General features: G+C 51.9%; 1 protein-coding gene across 2 annotated transcripts in view; it reads left to right on the forward strand.

Annotated features, from left to right (window-relative positions):
- Positions 1-16,092, forward strand: part of FAM222A (family with sequence similarity 222 member A) — a 54,867-nt gene that overhangs the window by 17,063 nt on the left and 21,712 nt on the right. For both annotated transcript variants that reach the window (XM_004429880.3, XM_087424084.1), the window contains exon 2: positions 11,612-11,739. In XM_004429880.3, the coding sequence (XP_004429937.1) occupies positions 11,658-11,739 (82 nt within the window). In that variant the 5' untranslated portion in view covers positions 11,612-11,657. The remainder of the gene's footprint in view (positions 1-11,611; positions 11,740-16,092) is intronic.

A 16,092-nucleotide genomic window follows, 5' to 3' on the forward strand; every position in this document is an offset into this window, starting at 1 on the left:
CCTCCCCCATTACAAAAGTAATATTCATCTTTTGGTATTTGGAAATGACAAGTCTGATGAAGAAAAATTCAGCCATCATCCAGCTGCCCAGAGCTAAGCACTTGGTCTCATGATGGGGACATTCTTCCCAGGTGCTGGGGAGTGTCTGAGTTCACCCTGCATGAATGACCCTCCCGGTCAGGCAGGGCTTATGTGAGTGAGCTGGTGCATGGACATGGCCGAGCCCAGGGCCTGGCCCCAAGGAAGGGCCCACTTCATGCAGAGAGCATCCTGGGCCCCAAGCTGATCGGCACGTTCTGGCCTCGGCCTCTGGGAGCCACCTGCCCGCCCGCCCGCCCAGCAGCCCATTGTCTGGCATGTGGGGGCTCGGAGCAGCCGTTGTTCTGCACACATCTGATCCCGTCTTTTCCACATCAGATCATTTGTAACCGTCACCAGGCAGTCGGGCCCGTCGCTGATTCAATCTCGGCTTTGTGCTGTCACAGCCGTTTTTCTGCACCGGGCTGATTTTGAAAGGAGGCCCATCTTCTGGGCCTGCTTTTCAGAAGCGGCGGGGAGAGCTGGGGGCGTCTTTATGTGTGTGTGTGCACGTCCCCCACGCATGTGCATACACACACACACACACACACACACACACAGGCCTCTGCCGCTTGTCACTGAGAGTAGAGTTGGGAATGAGGTAGGTGGACAAGCGCCCCAGGCTGCCACCCCCATCCTCATCCTCTACTACCTGCCGACCCAAAGCACCTACTGTGTGTGCCAGTGTGCCAAGACAGCAGAGTCCGTGCTCCAGTAGAGACAAATGCTAAACCATTTATCAATAAGATAATTTCAGAGTGGTAATGACAATGAAGGAACTACAGTGGTGATGGGACAGTGGCCAGGGCAGAGCGTTGCTGATTTAGACGGGGTGATCAAGGAGGGCCTCTTGGAGGAGGTGATATTTGAGTTGAGGCATAAATAAGGAGACGGAGCTGGCATGGAGAGCTACCCAGTCTGAACTGAGATGTCCTGTAAGTGTAAAATCCACCCCAGATGTCAAAGTCTTAGTATTTATATTAGTAATTTTTGAATATTGATTACATATTGAAATAATACTATTTTGGATGTATTGGATTAAATAAAATATATTATTAAACATAATTTCCCATGGGTACTAGAAAATTTATAATTATATTTCTATTGGAGAGCATTGGTGTAGAGTATTAGGTAGAGGCAAAACTGTAAGTGCAAAGGCCCTGGGGTGAGAGCAAGGTTGGCCTATTAGAGGACCAGGGTGAGCAAGGGGAGAGGGACAGTGTGGGGAAGGAGTGGGGAAGAGGTTCACACAGGGCCTCAGAGGATGTTGTTAGAAATGCTATGGAAGCCAGTGGAGGAGTTCTGAGTGGGGAAGGAAGTGAGTTCCACGTGGAAAAGCTCAACCTGGCCGCTGTGGGGTGGACAATATGGTGAAGGGGCCCATGTGGAGGCCAGGAGGTGACAGGGCGTGTGGTCGGAGTAGGGGTCTGTTGTAGAAGAGTCCCTGACAGGACCTGCTGCAGGGTGGCTAGACCAGCTCTGGCTCCCCAGAAAGCTCACTGCTTCCCTCAGCTCCTGGATTTCGAAGCCTCTGGGCCTTCCCGTTCTCTGCCCCTCTCCCCAGCCATCCCCACCTTCCCTGGCCACCACCGCCTCCTCCCTGAGCAGCTGCCCCCGTCATGTCAGTGAATTTACAGTGCGCCCAGCTCCTCGTCTCCAGGGCGTCAGTGGTTGAAATCCCTTTCGAAAAGTTATTTTAAAAAAACAGAAGTGATGCAGGTTCACTGTAGGAAAATCAGAAATACAGAGAAGCACAAAGAAGAAAAACCAAACTCCCCGGAGACAGACACAGTCACAGAGCCAGGCTGTGGCAGAGCTGGGGTTTGAACCCAGGTAGTCTGGCCCCTGCACCCCAGCTCTAAAATCACGGTGCCCTGCGGCCAGATGACACAGAGGGAGCTCATTCACCAGAAAAGGGCTCAGAGACCCTGCACCCCGCAGCCCAGCTCACAGCCAAGCGTGACCCGGAGCCCTGGCCCACGCATGAGTGGGGTTTGGCTCTTGGGGGTTAATATATATATATATGTTAGCGCTGTTGCTGGGCCTCAGTGTCCTGTCCTGTTTCCCCGCCCCTACCTGGAAGCCTCCACTCATTTCTATGCCAGCCTGACCCCCAGAAGCATCTGTTAGCCTTGGCTTCAGGCTAAAAGTCAAGACCAGCCTTCACCAGCCACTTTTATCCACTCCCCTGCACCCTCCCCACCTCGGCTTCTGTCTCCTGAGCGCTCCTAGCTATTCCTGCCTGGGGCCCAGTCTTCTCCTCTTCCTCCTCTCCCCACGGGTCTAATCCTCAAGCCTGCTGGCCCAGGCCCCCGTCTTCTGCTGGGCTCTCCTGCCCCCTCCACCAACCGGCCCATGGCCCTGGACAGCCCCTTCCGCCTCGGGCTCGGTTTCCTCCCAGGTGCACCAACCTTGGTAATCGTCTCTTTCTGCTGAGCGTGGGGTGGGTTAAATGAGGTGATGTCGTAAAGTGCTGAGCCCATGGGGAACGCTAAAAATAAAAACTAGCTTCGATTATTGCTCTGATTATTAGATTTTCTCCTTCTCCGCTGCGGAGTTAACCCTGAACTGTGGGTGCAGGAACCGAGGAGGGGGGCAGGGAGAGTAGGCCAGAGGATGGCTGGGAGCACCCAGCCCCTCCCAGCTCCACGCTGGGTCTCACCTTTGCGCTTTGCACGCAATGTTCCCTCCTCCAGACCCATTATCCCCGAATCATCTGGTAAGGCCCACTGTCCTTTTGGTCTTTGCTTATGTGTTGCTCCTCCAGGAAGGTTCTGTCACCTCCTCCAAAAATATGAGGTTGAGGCCTTTCCACTGAGCTCCCTAGCCCCCATTATAGCAGCCCCCATTAGCACTGATGACTTCAGTATTGATTCCTGGCATCACCCCCCGCACCCCTCCCCCACCCCGGTTGCTGTCATTAAAGAGCCAAGGCCGGAACTAGGAGAGGGGAAGCTTCTAATGACTTGTACAATCAGGCCAGCCCCAGACTTCCCACCTTGGGACCTGGCTCTCAGGGAAGCTGAGATTTGGGGGCTTTGCTCCCCCAGCTAGGTCTTCTGGAAGGCTCATTTGCATAAGAATGAGCCCCCCATTCACTCCCTAAGTACTGCCCCTGGTGGGGGCACCTTGGCTGTGGGAGAGGGCCAGCCAGGTCTGTTGCCAGTGGTAACGACTGCCCCCTCGCCCCATCACTGGAGGGGGCAGCTTTCGAGCCTTCATATGAGCCACCCGTCCACCCAGCACCTTCTCTTAGCCTTTCCCTGCCCTGAACCAGCACTGGTCCACAGGAAACAGATCTTCTGCCTTGAGGTTGGGGGTCCCTGCCCTGTCCCCTCTGTCCTGGTGACCCTGCCTGGCCTCGCACAGATGGGGTGCTCTCGATTACTCACCAAGAGGGTTCCTTCCCAGCAACCTGGAGCTGCTTCAAGTTCTACACACTCACCAGTTTCTTTCAGGTCTCTATACGCTTGCCTGTGCGGTCCTCTGCTTGGGACCCCCTCCTGCTGCTGCCTTCACGTGGCTATTTCCTGCCCACTTGTTGATAATCATCATAACCGCTGCAAATAACGCCTACCACTTAGCGCGTTACCGCTATGGCCCTAGCACTTTATTTGTGCTAATGCGTGGCAAGGAATTAACCTCTTTTTCAGACGAGGAAACTGAGGCTCAGAGACAAGAAAGGATTTGCCCAAGGCCACAGAGCTAAAGGATAATGCTGGGAGTTAGTTAAGGGACAAAGCTAAGGCATCTGGCTCCGAAGCCCGGGATACAATACTGTCACCCTTCTCAGAGGCAGCCCCCTTCCGTCTTGACACCCCCAGGCTAGGTAAGGTGGCCCCATCATGGCTACCACTTATCACCCTGCCTTGTAATTGCCCCTCCGACGCCCCCCTCCCTTAAGGGTCTGTCACTGCCTCAGCATCTAACACAGGGCCTGGCACACAGTAGGTGCTTAAATTGTCATGTCGCCTCCAGAGTTTCGAGTGCTGCCCAGGGCAGTTAACGGTGAGTGGGTCCCATGGCGACTGACGTCACCACGCTCCCGCTCGGCCCCGCCCCTTTCGCCAGGGCGCCTTGCTGGGAGCTGGCCGTGGTGCTGAAGGGCCCCGGGACAGCCGCCCACTCCCAGAGGGCAGCCCTGTGTCTCCGTCGGACACTTCCCGACCCCCGCCTTGCCCCGACTCCCTGGGCCGGCCTCTCGCCCATCCTGCCTTCAGGGGACGGTTTCCTGAGGACTTACTATACACCAGCACTGGTCGTAGCACCGTGAACCCGCGGAGGGAGAGATCAGGGAGAGCCACACGGGGCTCTCCATTCATCCGATTAGTCATCAAACATTTATCAAGCACCTTTATGTCTCTGAGAAGCCCTTGCGGAACCTGGGCTCCGGTTGAAAGCCGAGTAGAATTTCAAGGGGTAGAGATGTGGGAAGGGCATACAAGCAGAAGGGGTGGGCAAAGACCTGCCCTGTGGCGGTGAGAGGCATGTCTTGAGGGATGCCCGCCTCGGGACCCTGCCTCCTGCCATCTAGAGTTCGTAATTGTGGGTTCACTTTTTGGTCTCCCCTGCAGCCCAGAACTAGCAGCATCTGTGGCTCCGGTGCCCTGCTCAGCGCCAGGCCCAGACAAGGTGCTAGGAACAGTCTGTGAGGACTGAGTGGAGAGGTGTGGCGTCTCTGTCCTGGGAACAGAGGGAGCCAGGTATGCTCCGTGGCGGACTTGCTTTTTCCAGAGACCTCTGGCCTGTGGGGGTAGGATGGCTGCAGCGCCAATCCTTGGCAGTAGATGAGGCCTCCTGTTGAAGGGGGCAGTGGCCCCCCATCCTCACCTTAAAAAAAGAGTGAAAATCCCCTTCTGGTGCTGAGGCCCAAATGCAGTGGGAAATAATCACTTTTCACAGGCCCCTCATCCACAGCCAAGCCCTGCGCCGGTTTAATCAGCAGTGCCAGTGTGACTGGAAGATTCCCGGGCTTGAGAGATCAGGAGAGGGGTTAAAGAAAATTACCCTCGCCTCCTCCATGCTAATGTAATCTCTAACCAGATCTGCCTAGCCGCAGCTCAAATTGCTTTTTAGATTAACATTTAATTATTAACAGGGTCCCCTGGAAGGCCTCGGGCTCAGAACAAGGATGGGGGAGGGAGCGGCTGGAGGGGGAAGTGGTGGGCTTCTATTCTGGCTGCCTTGCAGAGAGAGTGGGGGGGTGGTGGTAGGGGAGAGTGGGGTCAGGAAGAGAGTGAGAAAGGAGACAGCAGGAAAGGAGAAAGGAAACACCAGGACAAGGAGGCAGATGGAGTGAGGGACAGGGATAGAGACAGGAGGGGAAGAAAGAGAGACAGTGGATCCTTCTGTCGTGGGGGAGGGCTGTGCACCCAGATTGCCCGTGGCACTCCTGGGCAAGGGTCCCTCCGTCCTTCTGTCCTGCCAAGGGCAGGCAAATCCTGTCCCTCGCTGTTTAGGGGGTACTGAGCTTTCTGAGGCTTTGTGCTGGCCCAGCTCCAGGTGGTGGGGACCAATACAGAGAAGTGACCCACTCAGGGGGCTGTGACCCACACAGCCAGGATCTGACCCCAGCTCTCCCAGGCTCCTTGTCCAGTGCTCATGCCCCTCCCCAGGCCCTGGGCCTCCCGCCACCACTTCAGATTCTTCCCTGCATTTGGGGACAGGCTCTAGAGCCAGGACAGGGTGGAGGAGAAGGAGGCTGCAAGTACAGCAAGGGGGATGGAGGTGAGAACCGTGGGGGGGAGGGGACTCCTGCCCCTCCCCAGGGAATAGCAGGTGTCTCCTAATGGTCCACTCAGCGCTTTACATGAACTGCTGGGTTCTTCCAGCTTCCTGTCTCGTTCCCACTCAAGATTGTAAATCCCTCAAGGACGGACTGCACTAGAACGCCTTTTGAGTGTCAGCAGGCCGAGGACCTAGCCCTGTGTCCTGTACACAGCTGGACACACTGCACTGGATTGTGTTTGAAAACCAAATCAAAACATCCCCTCATGTCCAAGCTGGAAGGGCCACTCCCTGTCAATTCAGTGACGGAAACTGAGGCTCAGAGAGGGACCGTGACTTCCGCAAGGTCACTCAGCCACTCAGAACCCCGGTGTTTGGCCCCGCCTGGCAGGGGCCACCCTGAGGCCACCAGGGCCAGCCCTCCTCTCTGAACTCCTAGTCCTATTGGATGCCAGGAAGGGCCTGGCGTGACCTTCCCCTCCAAACCCCAGCCAGTCTTTGGCCTTGAGTAGAGCCACAGAGCAGGGAGAGAAGGACGGGGCTGGAAGTGGCACAGCCCATGGCCTTCACGGGGTCACAGCGTCGCCTTGCTGTGGAGCCCAGGTACGTCCTTGCATTCTGCCATGACGAGGGGCTGACTACTGACCTACGGGATGCACGAGAGAATGTTCCGCCCACCTGCTGCTTCAGGGAGATCTCAGAGGCCGGAGGGAGAGGCCAGGAAAGTGCATTTCTAAGGGGCTGGATTTGCAGTGGGAAGTCAGTCTCGTCGGATGTTCCCTTTTGGCAGGACATTCTTACCGATTTCCAAACTCCAGCACATGGCATGGGGCTGGCCCCCAAAAAATGCTCAGGGAGTGTTTGCTGCCTGCTTGCCTGAGTAAATGAATGAGTGAGTGAGTGAGTGAATAGGTGGGTAAATGACAGCCACCTCAAAGCCATTCCCCAAAGAGCTAGGGCCTGGGCTTTATTCATCTGAGTATTGTGCTGCCCGACAGAGGCCTCAGTGTTGTCCTCCATGAATGTTTATAGGATGAATAAGTGGCCTCCTAGGAACCCCTCCTCCTCCTCCCCCTCCTCTCCTCTGCCTCTCTGTGATCGCAGCCCCTCCCGGAATAGAATCAAAGTAGACTCCGGCATTGGAGAGAAGCAGACCTTCACTTCTGCTCCTTCCTGCCCAGCTGACAGGGAGCTGAGGGCTGATGGGCCCTCACCACGATGGAGCCAGGGGTGGGTGCCCTATGGTGTGAGGCTAGGGGTACAGGCCCTGGCTGGGGTTGACACCCTGGGGCTCTGCCACCTAAAAGCTCTGTGACCTTGTGCAGATCACTTCCCCTCTCTGTGACCATTTCCTAATCTGTGAAATGGGGCTAAAAGCAGAACTCTCCACAGAGGCTGCTGGGAGGTTGCAGGGGGCATAGGACAGGGTGCACATGGGGCGTGGCACAGGGGGGCATTCAGTAAATGTGTGTGCTATTATTAGTACTAAGGTGTGCATTGTATGTTCGAGCTCCCCCCTCCCACTGGCCTGGGGGAGCCCCCTAACGCCCTCTGCAGCCAGACAGGCAGGGAGAAATGACAAAAGGCAGGCAGGGCCAAAGGCCCCAATTCCTTGTTCTTTTGATAAAAATAAAGACAGCTTTTAGATGTCCTTCTCCTACACATTGTTCTGCCAAGACGAGCAGCACAGACTCAATTCCTCCTCGGACTTGGAAAGTTCCTTCCTTTCCTTCCCCTCCCCTGTCACATTTCCTTTATCTAAATCCTCAGCTATGAAAGGGCATATCGACAGCTGGGGGCGTTATCTGGTGGAGGGGACCTTTCCTAGGGGTGCCTCAGAGATAAGGTGTCTTATCAGCCCCCATGTCAGGGCCGGTGCCAAAGCATTCTAATCATTGAGGCTTGTGACATTTCCCCCTTCCTCCTCCCTTTTTTATTATTAAAGTCACAAAAGACCTTGGGCTTATAAACAGCCTGATTTGCAGATAGGGTTTCAAAATGAGCAACTCTCCCAGGATGGTCCCTGGCTGGGGGAGTAATGAGTTGGGGTGGAGGGGGCCCCCGAGGGGCTGGCTTTCTGCAGATGGGAAAGTGCCAAGCAGAGAGGGGGCAGGGTGGGGTCATGGGAAGATCATGAGTGTTCTAGGCACTTGCTCCAGTCCTGTCTCCAGCTTGCTGTGTGACCTTGGGCAGGACGCTTGGCTTCTCTGGGCCTCGGTCACTTCATCTGACAATAACCAATTCAGCCATTCATTCAACACCTATTTATTAAATGATTACTCTTTGCCAGGCACTGGGGAGAGAGAGACAAATAAGACATGGTCCTTGCCCATGAGAAACTCACAGTCCAGTGGAGAGAGACAAACATGAACACTGGCGATTACGATCTGTGTGATGAGGGCTGTGAGGGGGGATGCCCAGAGGAGGGGAGAGCTGAGCCCGAGTCTGAGTTGAAATGGATCAGGGCCCAGCACAGATAAAGGTTTGGAGAGAGGGCTAGGAGAGATGGGGGTGGGAGGGGGGCAGGTCGTGGGGGTCGTGAGGGCCAGGCAAAGAGTGTTGGGCTCTATTCTGAGGCCAGAGAGTTTTAAGGCCAAGGAGAGGGGTCTGACTTGGTCGTGTTTGTAGATAACAGGACGATACAGAAACTGGAGGTGGCAGTCCACGCATCCTCGTGCTGGGCTGGCTCCTGCCCCCCTCACACACTGGACCCCCACCTGTCCCAGCAGCAGGGCACAGGGTTCCTGGGAGAATGGGCAGCGAGTTAGGGGGATTAGGGGTGCAGAGAGAGAAGTCCCTGCTCTCCAAGTGAAGACAGTCTCTGAGGCTGCAGGGCCCTGCCTGCTGGTCCTCCAGAAACGAGGGATGACATAAAAGATCAGGCGGTTGCACCAGAAAAGCTGAGTTGAGGCCTTAACGTGGATAACGTCTCCTCGGGGAGTCCTCTGTGGCCCCCTGAGCTGGGGCGGGTGACCTCTCTTGGGTCCCAGAGCTGCCCGTGCGTCCACCATCAGAGCACTCTGAAAACAGGAGCCCCACTGGGAGGGCGGTTGATGGGGTCAGGAGAGGCCCCAGGAAAAGCAGCCTGCCCCTCACCCCATAACCACTGCAGCCCCCAGCCTGCGCTTTCCACCTGCAACACATCTGAGGGTATATGGGCCCTGGGGTGTTGTGGGGGCCTGGAGAGAGGCAGGGCTTCTGGGCCCCGGCACCGGTGAAAGGCCAGAGTTGGGGAGGACCTCCCATGGTGGGGCTGGGCATGGCCAGGACGCTGGAGAAACGTGACCTGGGAGGGATCATGGAGCTGCTTTTACAAGGCCAGAGAGGGGCAGTAGCTCCCCTGGGGTCACACAGCAGGCACTAGGGATGGAGGAGGTTCCAGGCTTCCCGCCCAGGTCTCAGGGCACCAGGTCACTGGCTCCCTTCTTCCTGGCCCAGTGCGGCCGTGGCCTGTGGGCAGCAGTGCAGCCCAGTGGTGAGGGCAGGCTCACCCAGCCCCTGCCTGCTGGGTGGCCCTGGGCAGGGTGCTGCTTCCCTCAGGCTTGGGCCTCCCATCTGTGCAGGGAGAGGCTTGGGCCCTGCAGCCGGCCGGCCTTCCCCGGCTCTCCCCGCTGTCCCCCAACCCCTGCGTCAGAGCCGTGAGAGGTGGACGCTGCCCTGGGCTGGAGCGAGGGAGAGAGGCCCGGCTGTCGGGGCGGCTGCAGGCCTCTTCTTACCTTCCAGGTGTGCACACGATCGTGTGTCCCCGTACACTGCCTTCACGTGGGTGAGAGGGGGCCAGAGGGCGTGTCACACGCTGTGAGCAAGGGTGTGACGGTGGTGTGCCCACCTGCAGGAGAACGTATGTGGTGAGCATGCACGGGCACGCAGATGCCGAGCATGGGGGGCGGCGTGTCCGCCTGTCCCCGGGTGTCCAAGCAGGGCAGAGTGTGCCCACGTGTGCAGGTGTGTCCTACAGAGCCCCAGCGAGCCCTGCTGCCACCGCCGCTCACGTCCCCCGTCCCCAAGGAGCGGCGCCTCACTCCACAGTCAAGGGCTTCCATCCCCGCCATAAGCGCCACTTCATTCCCTTTTTAAACTGTATAATTTCTGCCTGATTGTAATGGCGTATTTTAAAATTACCAGAAATCAAAGCCGGGAAGTGGATACTGCAGCTTTTATTGCATGGCTGCGTTAAGGCTGGCGAGTTGGGGGGAGGGGGATGAGAACCACTCCCCTCCCCCATCCATCCCCTACTCTCTCTTTTTTTTTTTTTTTTTTTGAGACAGTAATAGGAGAAAATTGGTTTCGAAACTGAATAAAAGTCCCTTTCAGGGTAAATCATTTCTTTCAGGGTACCTTTGCTGAGAGTAAAATAGAGCATAATGAAAGGTGGTTACGCGACTGTCTCTCATTTACCGAGAGGCCAGGACAGACAGGAGGCTGCACCCGTCTCGGGAAATACAAGATTGGAATAATTGCGCTGTAACAAGGAGCTTGTTGTGAAATTAGTATCTTAAGAAAGTAGTGAAAAAAGGCTTTTCCTCATGAATACTTCATTATTAGAAGAAAGAGCAGAATTTAGGGCTCCAGACACCTGTTTAGTATTAAATAACTTCCCTTTCTTCCCCTTAAACACACACCCCCTCCTCTGTCTGCTCCTTCTGTCTTAAAACCAGCCCGAGGATGGAGCTGGCCCAGCCTGGCTGCTCAGGACTTGGGGCTGGGGTAGGGTGGGGTCAGGAGGTGGTGGGGAAGGGGTGCCCGGCTGGGTGGACATCGGGGGTGTCCAGGGTTGAACTCACATCTGGGCTGCCTTCTCCTTACCGGGAAGAGGGAGGGAGGGGCCTGGCTGGGAACCTCCCACTCTCTCCCAGGGGCCTCCAGAGCAGGCCTGGCCTGTGTCATCAGGCTCCTCAGGGGCCCTGGGTTCTGGGAAGGTGGGTTTTGTGAAGATGGAAATGTGAGTTTCCCTGTGAACGAACGCTGGGCATCTGACTCCGGTGAGCAAGCAAATGTGGACCTGTCTGGAGCCGCATCTGAGCTGCCACCCATGGGAGACCTCTGCCCCGCCTGGCAGGGCAGAGCTGCCTTCCGTGGCCCTGCCCTCTCCGTTTGGGGTAGGGAGCTCACTCAGGGAGCCCCGGTGACCCTTGGGGCTTGGACTCAGGGCTTAAGGCTCAGCACGGGTCAGGATGGGAGCACCCCTTGTTCTCCCAGGGCTGGCATCCTGGACATCTCCCCTCCAGAGGTGCTGTGAGAACGCCCCAGGCCAGGGGCAGACCAGCACTTCAATAAACTGGAACCCATTCGCCTACTGGCAGTTTCTGGGCAGCCTCCGTGTCAGTTCCAAAGATGACCCAATGAGGTCTTGGCCCTGGATGAGCTCAAGGCTGAAGGGGGCGCTGCAGATCTGTTCACAGTTGGTTACAAGAGAGCTGGAGGCCACCACTGCAGGAAAGACAGCCTGCTGAGGGAACACGGCGGGGGTGAGGATCTGACCAGGCTGGGGGCGTCAGGGAAGCCCCTTGAAGGAGGTGACCTGCATGCTGAGCAGGGCCAGGGCATGTCTGGTCACAGGGGAAGTCTACCACTCAAAAGACCTGGATTCTCTTCTTTCCTGTGAGGCCACAGATGAGCCTCTTGATGTTTCTGGGCCTTGATCTCCGCATCTGTCAAATAAGGGAGAAAGGGTGTCTGCTTTAAAGTCTCCAATGTTCTGCAGGATAGCGGGGAGGGAGGCTGCTGGCAGCGACTTGCAGCTGGGGAAGTGGGAGGGGGCGTGGCACAGCCCCATGTGACGAGCACCTCATCTCCTTCCTCACAGGGATCCCGCCGCAGAGCGCGCCCCACCGTGGGCCCCCAGCTCAGCCATGCTGGCCTGTCTGCAGAGGACCCAGAACCCACCGGGCCAACACCTGGCCTGCCCGAGCAAGAGCCTGGAGCTGCGCAAGTGTGAGTGGGCACCCTTGCCCTGCATATACCCTGCATGCCTCCCCGGCCCCTCCCCGTCAGCCCTCCCCTCCCTCTGCCCACTCTGAGCCCATGGGGACTTTCTCTCTGTTCCTGGACACACCACGCTTTTCCCACCAGGCAGGGAATGCCATCCACCCTCCAGCATGTCCACCCACCACGACCTTGTCTTGAACTCTCCGAGTTCTTCTAGGCCTTTGCCCACGCTGTGCGGCCTCCCTGGGGACCCTCCCCCACCATGGCACCCACTCCCTTTGTCCAGCCGACTCCCACTGGGCGTGACCTTCTTCCCAGCAGCCTTCTTGACCACTACCAGCACTGTACCCCCCACCATGAGCCATGTCTCACTCACCATCATTTTCCTGCATTAGCAGAAAGCAGGATAACGGCGGAAGCAAATGGTCCTGAATGGGATCCCAGCTCGGGGCCTGATTCGCTGTGTGATCTCGGGCATGTCCTTTCCCTCTCTGGGCCTTCCTCTTTCAATGTGTCAAATTAGGGAGCTGGACTTGGTGACCTCCAAGGGTCTGTCCTCCTTGACCACCTAGGACAGGAATCCCAAACCCTCTGATCTGATTATTTTTGACCACCGTAGGGTTTTTAAAACATCTAAAGTATTTAGAAACATTTAAAAACAGGGAGATTTGTATAAAACTCTGGATTTCTAGTGTCTCTTGAAAAAAAATCAGAGGATCTAGTAAGTAGGCCTGTGTTCCCATACTGCAGCTGTTGGTTGGAACTGAACTATAGCCTCTTTAAAGGGGACACCCATCTCCAGTTCACCACAGTCCCCACCCCTCCCTATCGCCTCTGTCTTGTAGCACAGCATCAGTTGACATTTACCATTCTGCTTACACTGTTGCTTTTTTTCTTTTTTAATATGGATTTGGCTTTAGACATGGTAATACATTCTTGTGGTCCAGTATTCAAGAGGAATAAAGGGGCGTACAGGCAAAAGCGTCTCTCTCCCCACTGTTGCCCAGCCCGGTCTCCTGTCAGAGGCAGCCGTGTTGTCAGCTCCCTGTGTGTCCTCCCAGGAAATGTTTTACGCACATCCCAGCAAATACGTGTGTACACACTGTCCTGCACCTCACTTTCTCACTCAGCAATACGTCCTGTATGTCAACAGCTAAAGAGCCTCCTCATTCTTTTGCCCTATAGTTTTCCATAGCAAGGATGATCCATAATTTATTTGACCAGTCCCCTAAGTAGAACCATACCCAACCTGTTGCCATTACAAGCAATGCAGCAATAACAACTGTGTATGTGTCCCAAAGGTGTGAACAGAACTATAGGATAAATTTCTAGAAGTGGAAATTCTAGATCAAAGGTATGTGCACTTGTAATTTTGATAGACATGGTCTGACTGACTTATCTATGCGTCTCCTTGGTCCTTTTTTCCAATCGGGTTCTTGTCTTTATTGATTTGTAGGAGCTCTTTGTATATGATGGAAGTAGCTCTCTGTCTGTCATGAATCGCAGATGTTTTCCCCAATTTGTCATTTTTCTTTGATTGTGCCATGGGGAGATTTTCTCTGTGAAATTTGTATTTCCTTTTATGGTCTTTGGATTTTGTATCATACTTAGAATGTCCTTCCTCAGACTGAGGTTATTTAAAGAAACAAACGAACCAGCTCCCTAAGGTTGCTTCTAGTTCTTTTATGGTTTAACTTTTAAAATATATGATCTCTGATTGTTCTGTAATTTATCTGGTGTGAAATGTGAGGTGTGGCTCCAAGTATATTCAAGTGTCTGTGCAATACTGTTTTAATTGTTGTAGAGTTAGAATACATTTTTAAAAATTTTAACAGCTTTATTGAGATATAATTCACACACTACACAATCCACCCATTTGAAGTGTGCAATTCCATGGTTTTTGGTATATTTACAAAATTTTGCAACCATCACCACAGTCAATTATAGAGCATTTTTATCACTTCAGGAAGAAACCCCTTACCCATTAGCAGTCACGCCCTTATCCCCCTACCTGCTTCTGTCTCTATAGATTCCTCCGTTCTAGACTTTTATAAGAAGGGAATCATTCAGTACGTGGCCTTTCGTGACTGGCTTCTTTCACTTAGCGTCATGTTTTCAAGATCCATCCATGTTGTAGTGTGTGTAAACACCTTTTAGTATTTGCCGGTGCTTCTTCCTTGTTAATCATCATTTCCCCACGCAGAATTTCCTTGGCTGTTCTGTTTGTTTTTCTGTCTGAACCATAGAATCAACTTATCTGGGTAAGAACAAAAGTCCTATGTGTGTTTTTACTGAGATTGCATGAAATTTATAAATATAGTTTAGGAAGAAATGACATTTTTATGATGATGTCTTTCCCTCCGAGAACCTGATGTGTAACTTTCCCTTTCTTCAGACTTCCTTTTGTGACCCTTGGGAATGTGTTAATATTTGCTTCATTTAGATCTGGCACATTTTTTTAAGTTTACTTCTGGATAGTTAACCTTTTTTGACTAGTCTTTTCTTCCATAAATGGAGATTGTTTATATAAAAGCTATTAACTCCTGCCACCTCACTGAATTCTTTTATTGTTTGTAATGGTTTTCCAATTTAGTCTCTTAGGTTTTCCAGTTATACTATCATATCATTTGCAAATGATCATTTTACCTCCTACTTTGGAAGTTTTATACCTTAATTTCTTTGTCTTATTTAATAGTGTTGGCTACTGTCCCTAGAACAAGGAAAAATAATAGTGGTGGTAACAGACATTCTTGATTTTGTCCCTCACTTTAATGTGAAGCTTCTAGGATTTCCCCATTACACAAAATGCTGGTTTGGAGGGCAGATTTTTCATTAGTTTAAATAAGTGTCCATCTATTCCTGTTTTATTAAGAACTTTACAAATCAAGAATGGAAGTTGAACTTTACCAAATGACTTTTCAGTGTCGATGAAGATGATCATATCGTTTTTCCTTTGACCTATTAATATGGATAATGATATAGAGTTCTTAATGTTGAACTATCCTTGCATTCCTGGTTGAATCCCACTTGGTTACAGTGAATATTTCATTATAATATACTGCAAGATTGGATTTGCTATTTTATTTAGTTTTGCTTCCAATTTCATCAGCGAGATTAGTCGTTTTTTTTTTTTTGGCACAATTTTTGTTGGGTTTCGCTATTGGTGTTACCCTTGCTTCATAAAGACAGTGGAGGCTTTCCTTCTTTCTCTGTGCTTTGTAACAGTCTCAGTAGAAGTGGATTATCCGTTCTTTAAAGATTGGTTGATCCTTCATGAGACAGTCTGAGCTATTGCATTTACCTGGGGCGGGTGGGTAGCTCTTAAATAATGTTCTCTATCTCTTCTGTAATAATTGATCTGTTTTCATCATTCTGCTTCTTGAATGAGTTTGGTAAATTACGTTTCTCTAGAAAAGTGTCCATTTTATCTAGGTTTGCAAATTTATTTGCATGAAGTTGCACAAAATAACTTAAATTCTTTTAAATGATTATTTCACCTTTATTTCTCATATTGTATATTTTGTGCTCCCCCCCCATTTTTTGATTAGGTTATTTAGCTAATGAGGTTATTGATCCCCCTTTCCCAAAGATCCATCTTTACGATTTATTAGTAATTACCCTTTTCTGGTTTCTAATTCATTCATTTATGCGTTCATCTTTATTAAAATTCTCCTCCTGCTTTTTTTTTTAATTTCTTGAGTTAGAGACTTAAATCTTTATACTGATAAACAGAAAAAAAAAATTAAGGCTATGAATTCTCTGAGCACTGCTTTAGCTATATCCTATAGATTCTAATATGTAGTATTTTTATCATCATTATTTTCTAGATATTTTCTAATTTTGGCTTTGATTTTTTTCTTTGACCTAAAGCTGAGTTCGACCTATCCACCCAGATAATAGGTGCTTTCGCATTTTGTTATTTCTAGTTTTATTGCATTATATTCAGAGAATGCTGTCTATGATTTCTGCTTTTTTGGACTTTAGTGAGATTTTCTTTGCGATATATTCTATGGTCATTTTGGTGAGTTTTGTGACTTTTTAATGGGGATGCAAAAAGAAGATGTGGCTCTGTTTTCAGGACTCAGACTTTGGTGGATACCAATTATATCTACCCCATTAATTATGTTAGTTAGGTCTTCTATACCGTACCTGTCATGGACAGAGAAATGAATTAGATGTCTACTGCTAATGTGTTCCAGTCTATTTCTTCTTGTAGCACCTATAGCTTTGGCCTTATGAGTGGTGATGCAATGTTATTTAACACATAGATATTAACACCTTAAATCTTCAGAGTGAATTGCATCCTTCTTTGCCATATTTAATACTTTTGGGGCAGATTCAATTTTATCTATTAAGATG

The sequence above is a fragment of the Ceratotherium simum genome, chromosome 35, assembly GCF_057802395.1.
Source record: "Ceratotherium simum simum isolate JZ-2026a chromosome 35, ASM5780239v1, whole genome shotgun sequence".
In the NCBI taxonomy this organism is placed as follows: Eukaryota; Metazoa; Chordata; class Mammalia; order Perissodactyla; family Rhinocerotidae; genus Ceratotherium; species Ceratotherium simum.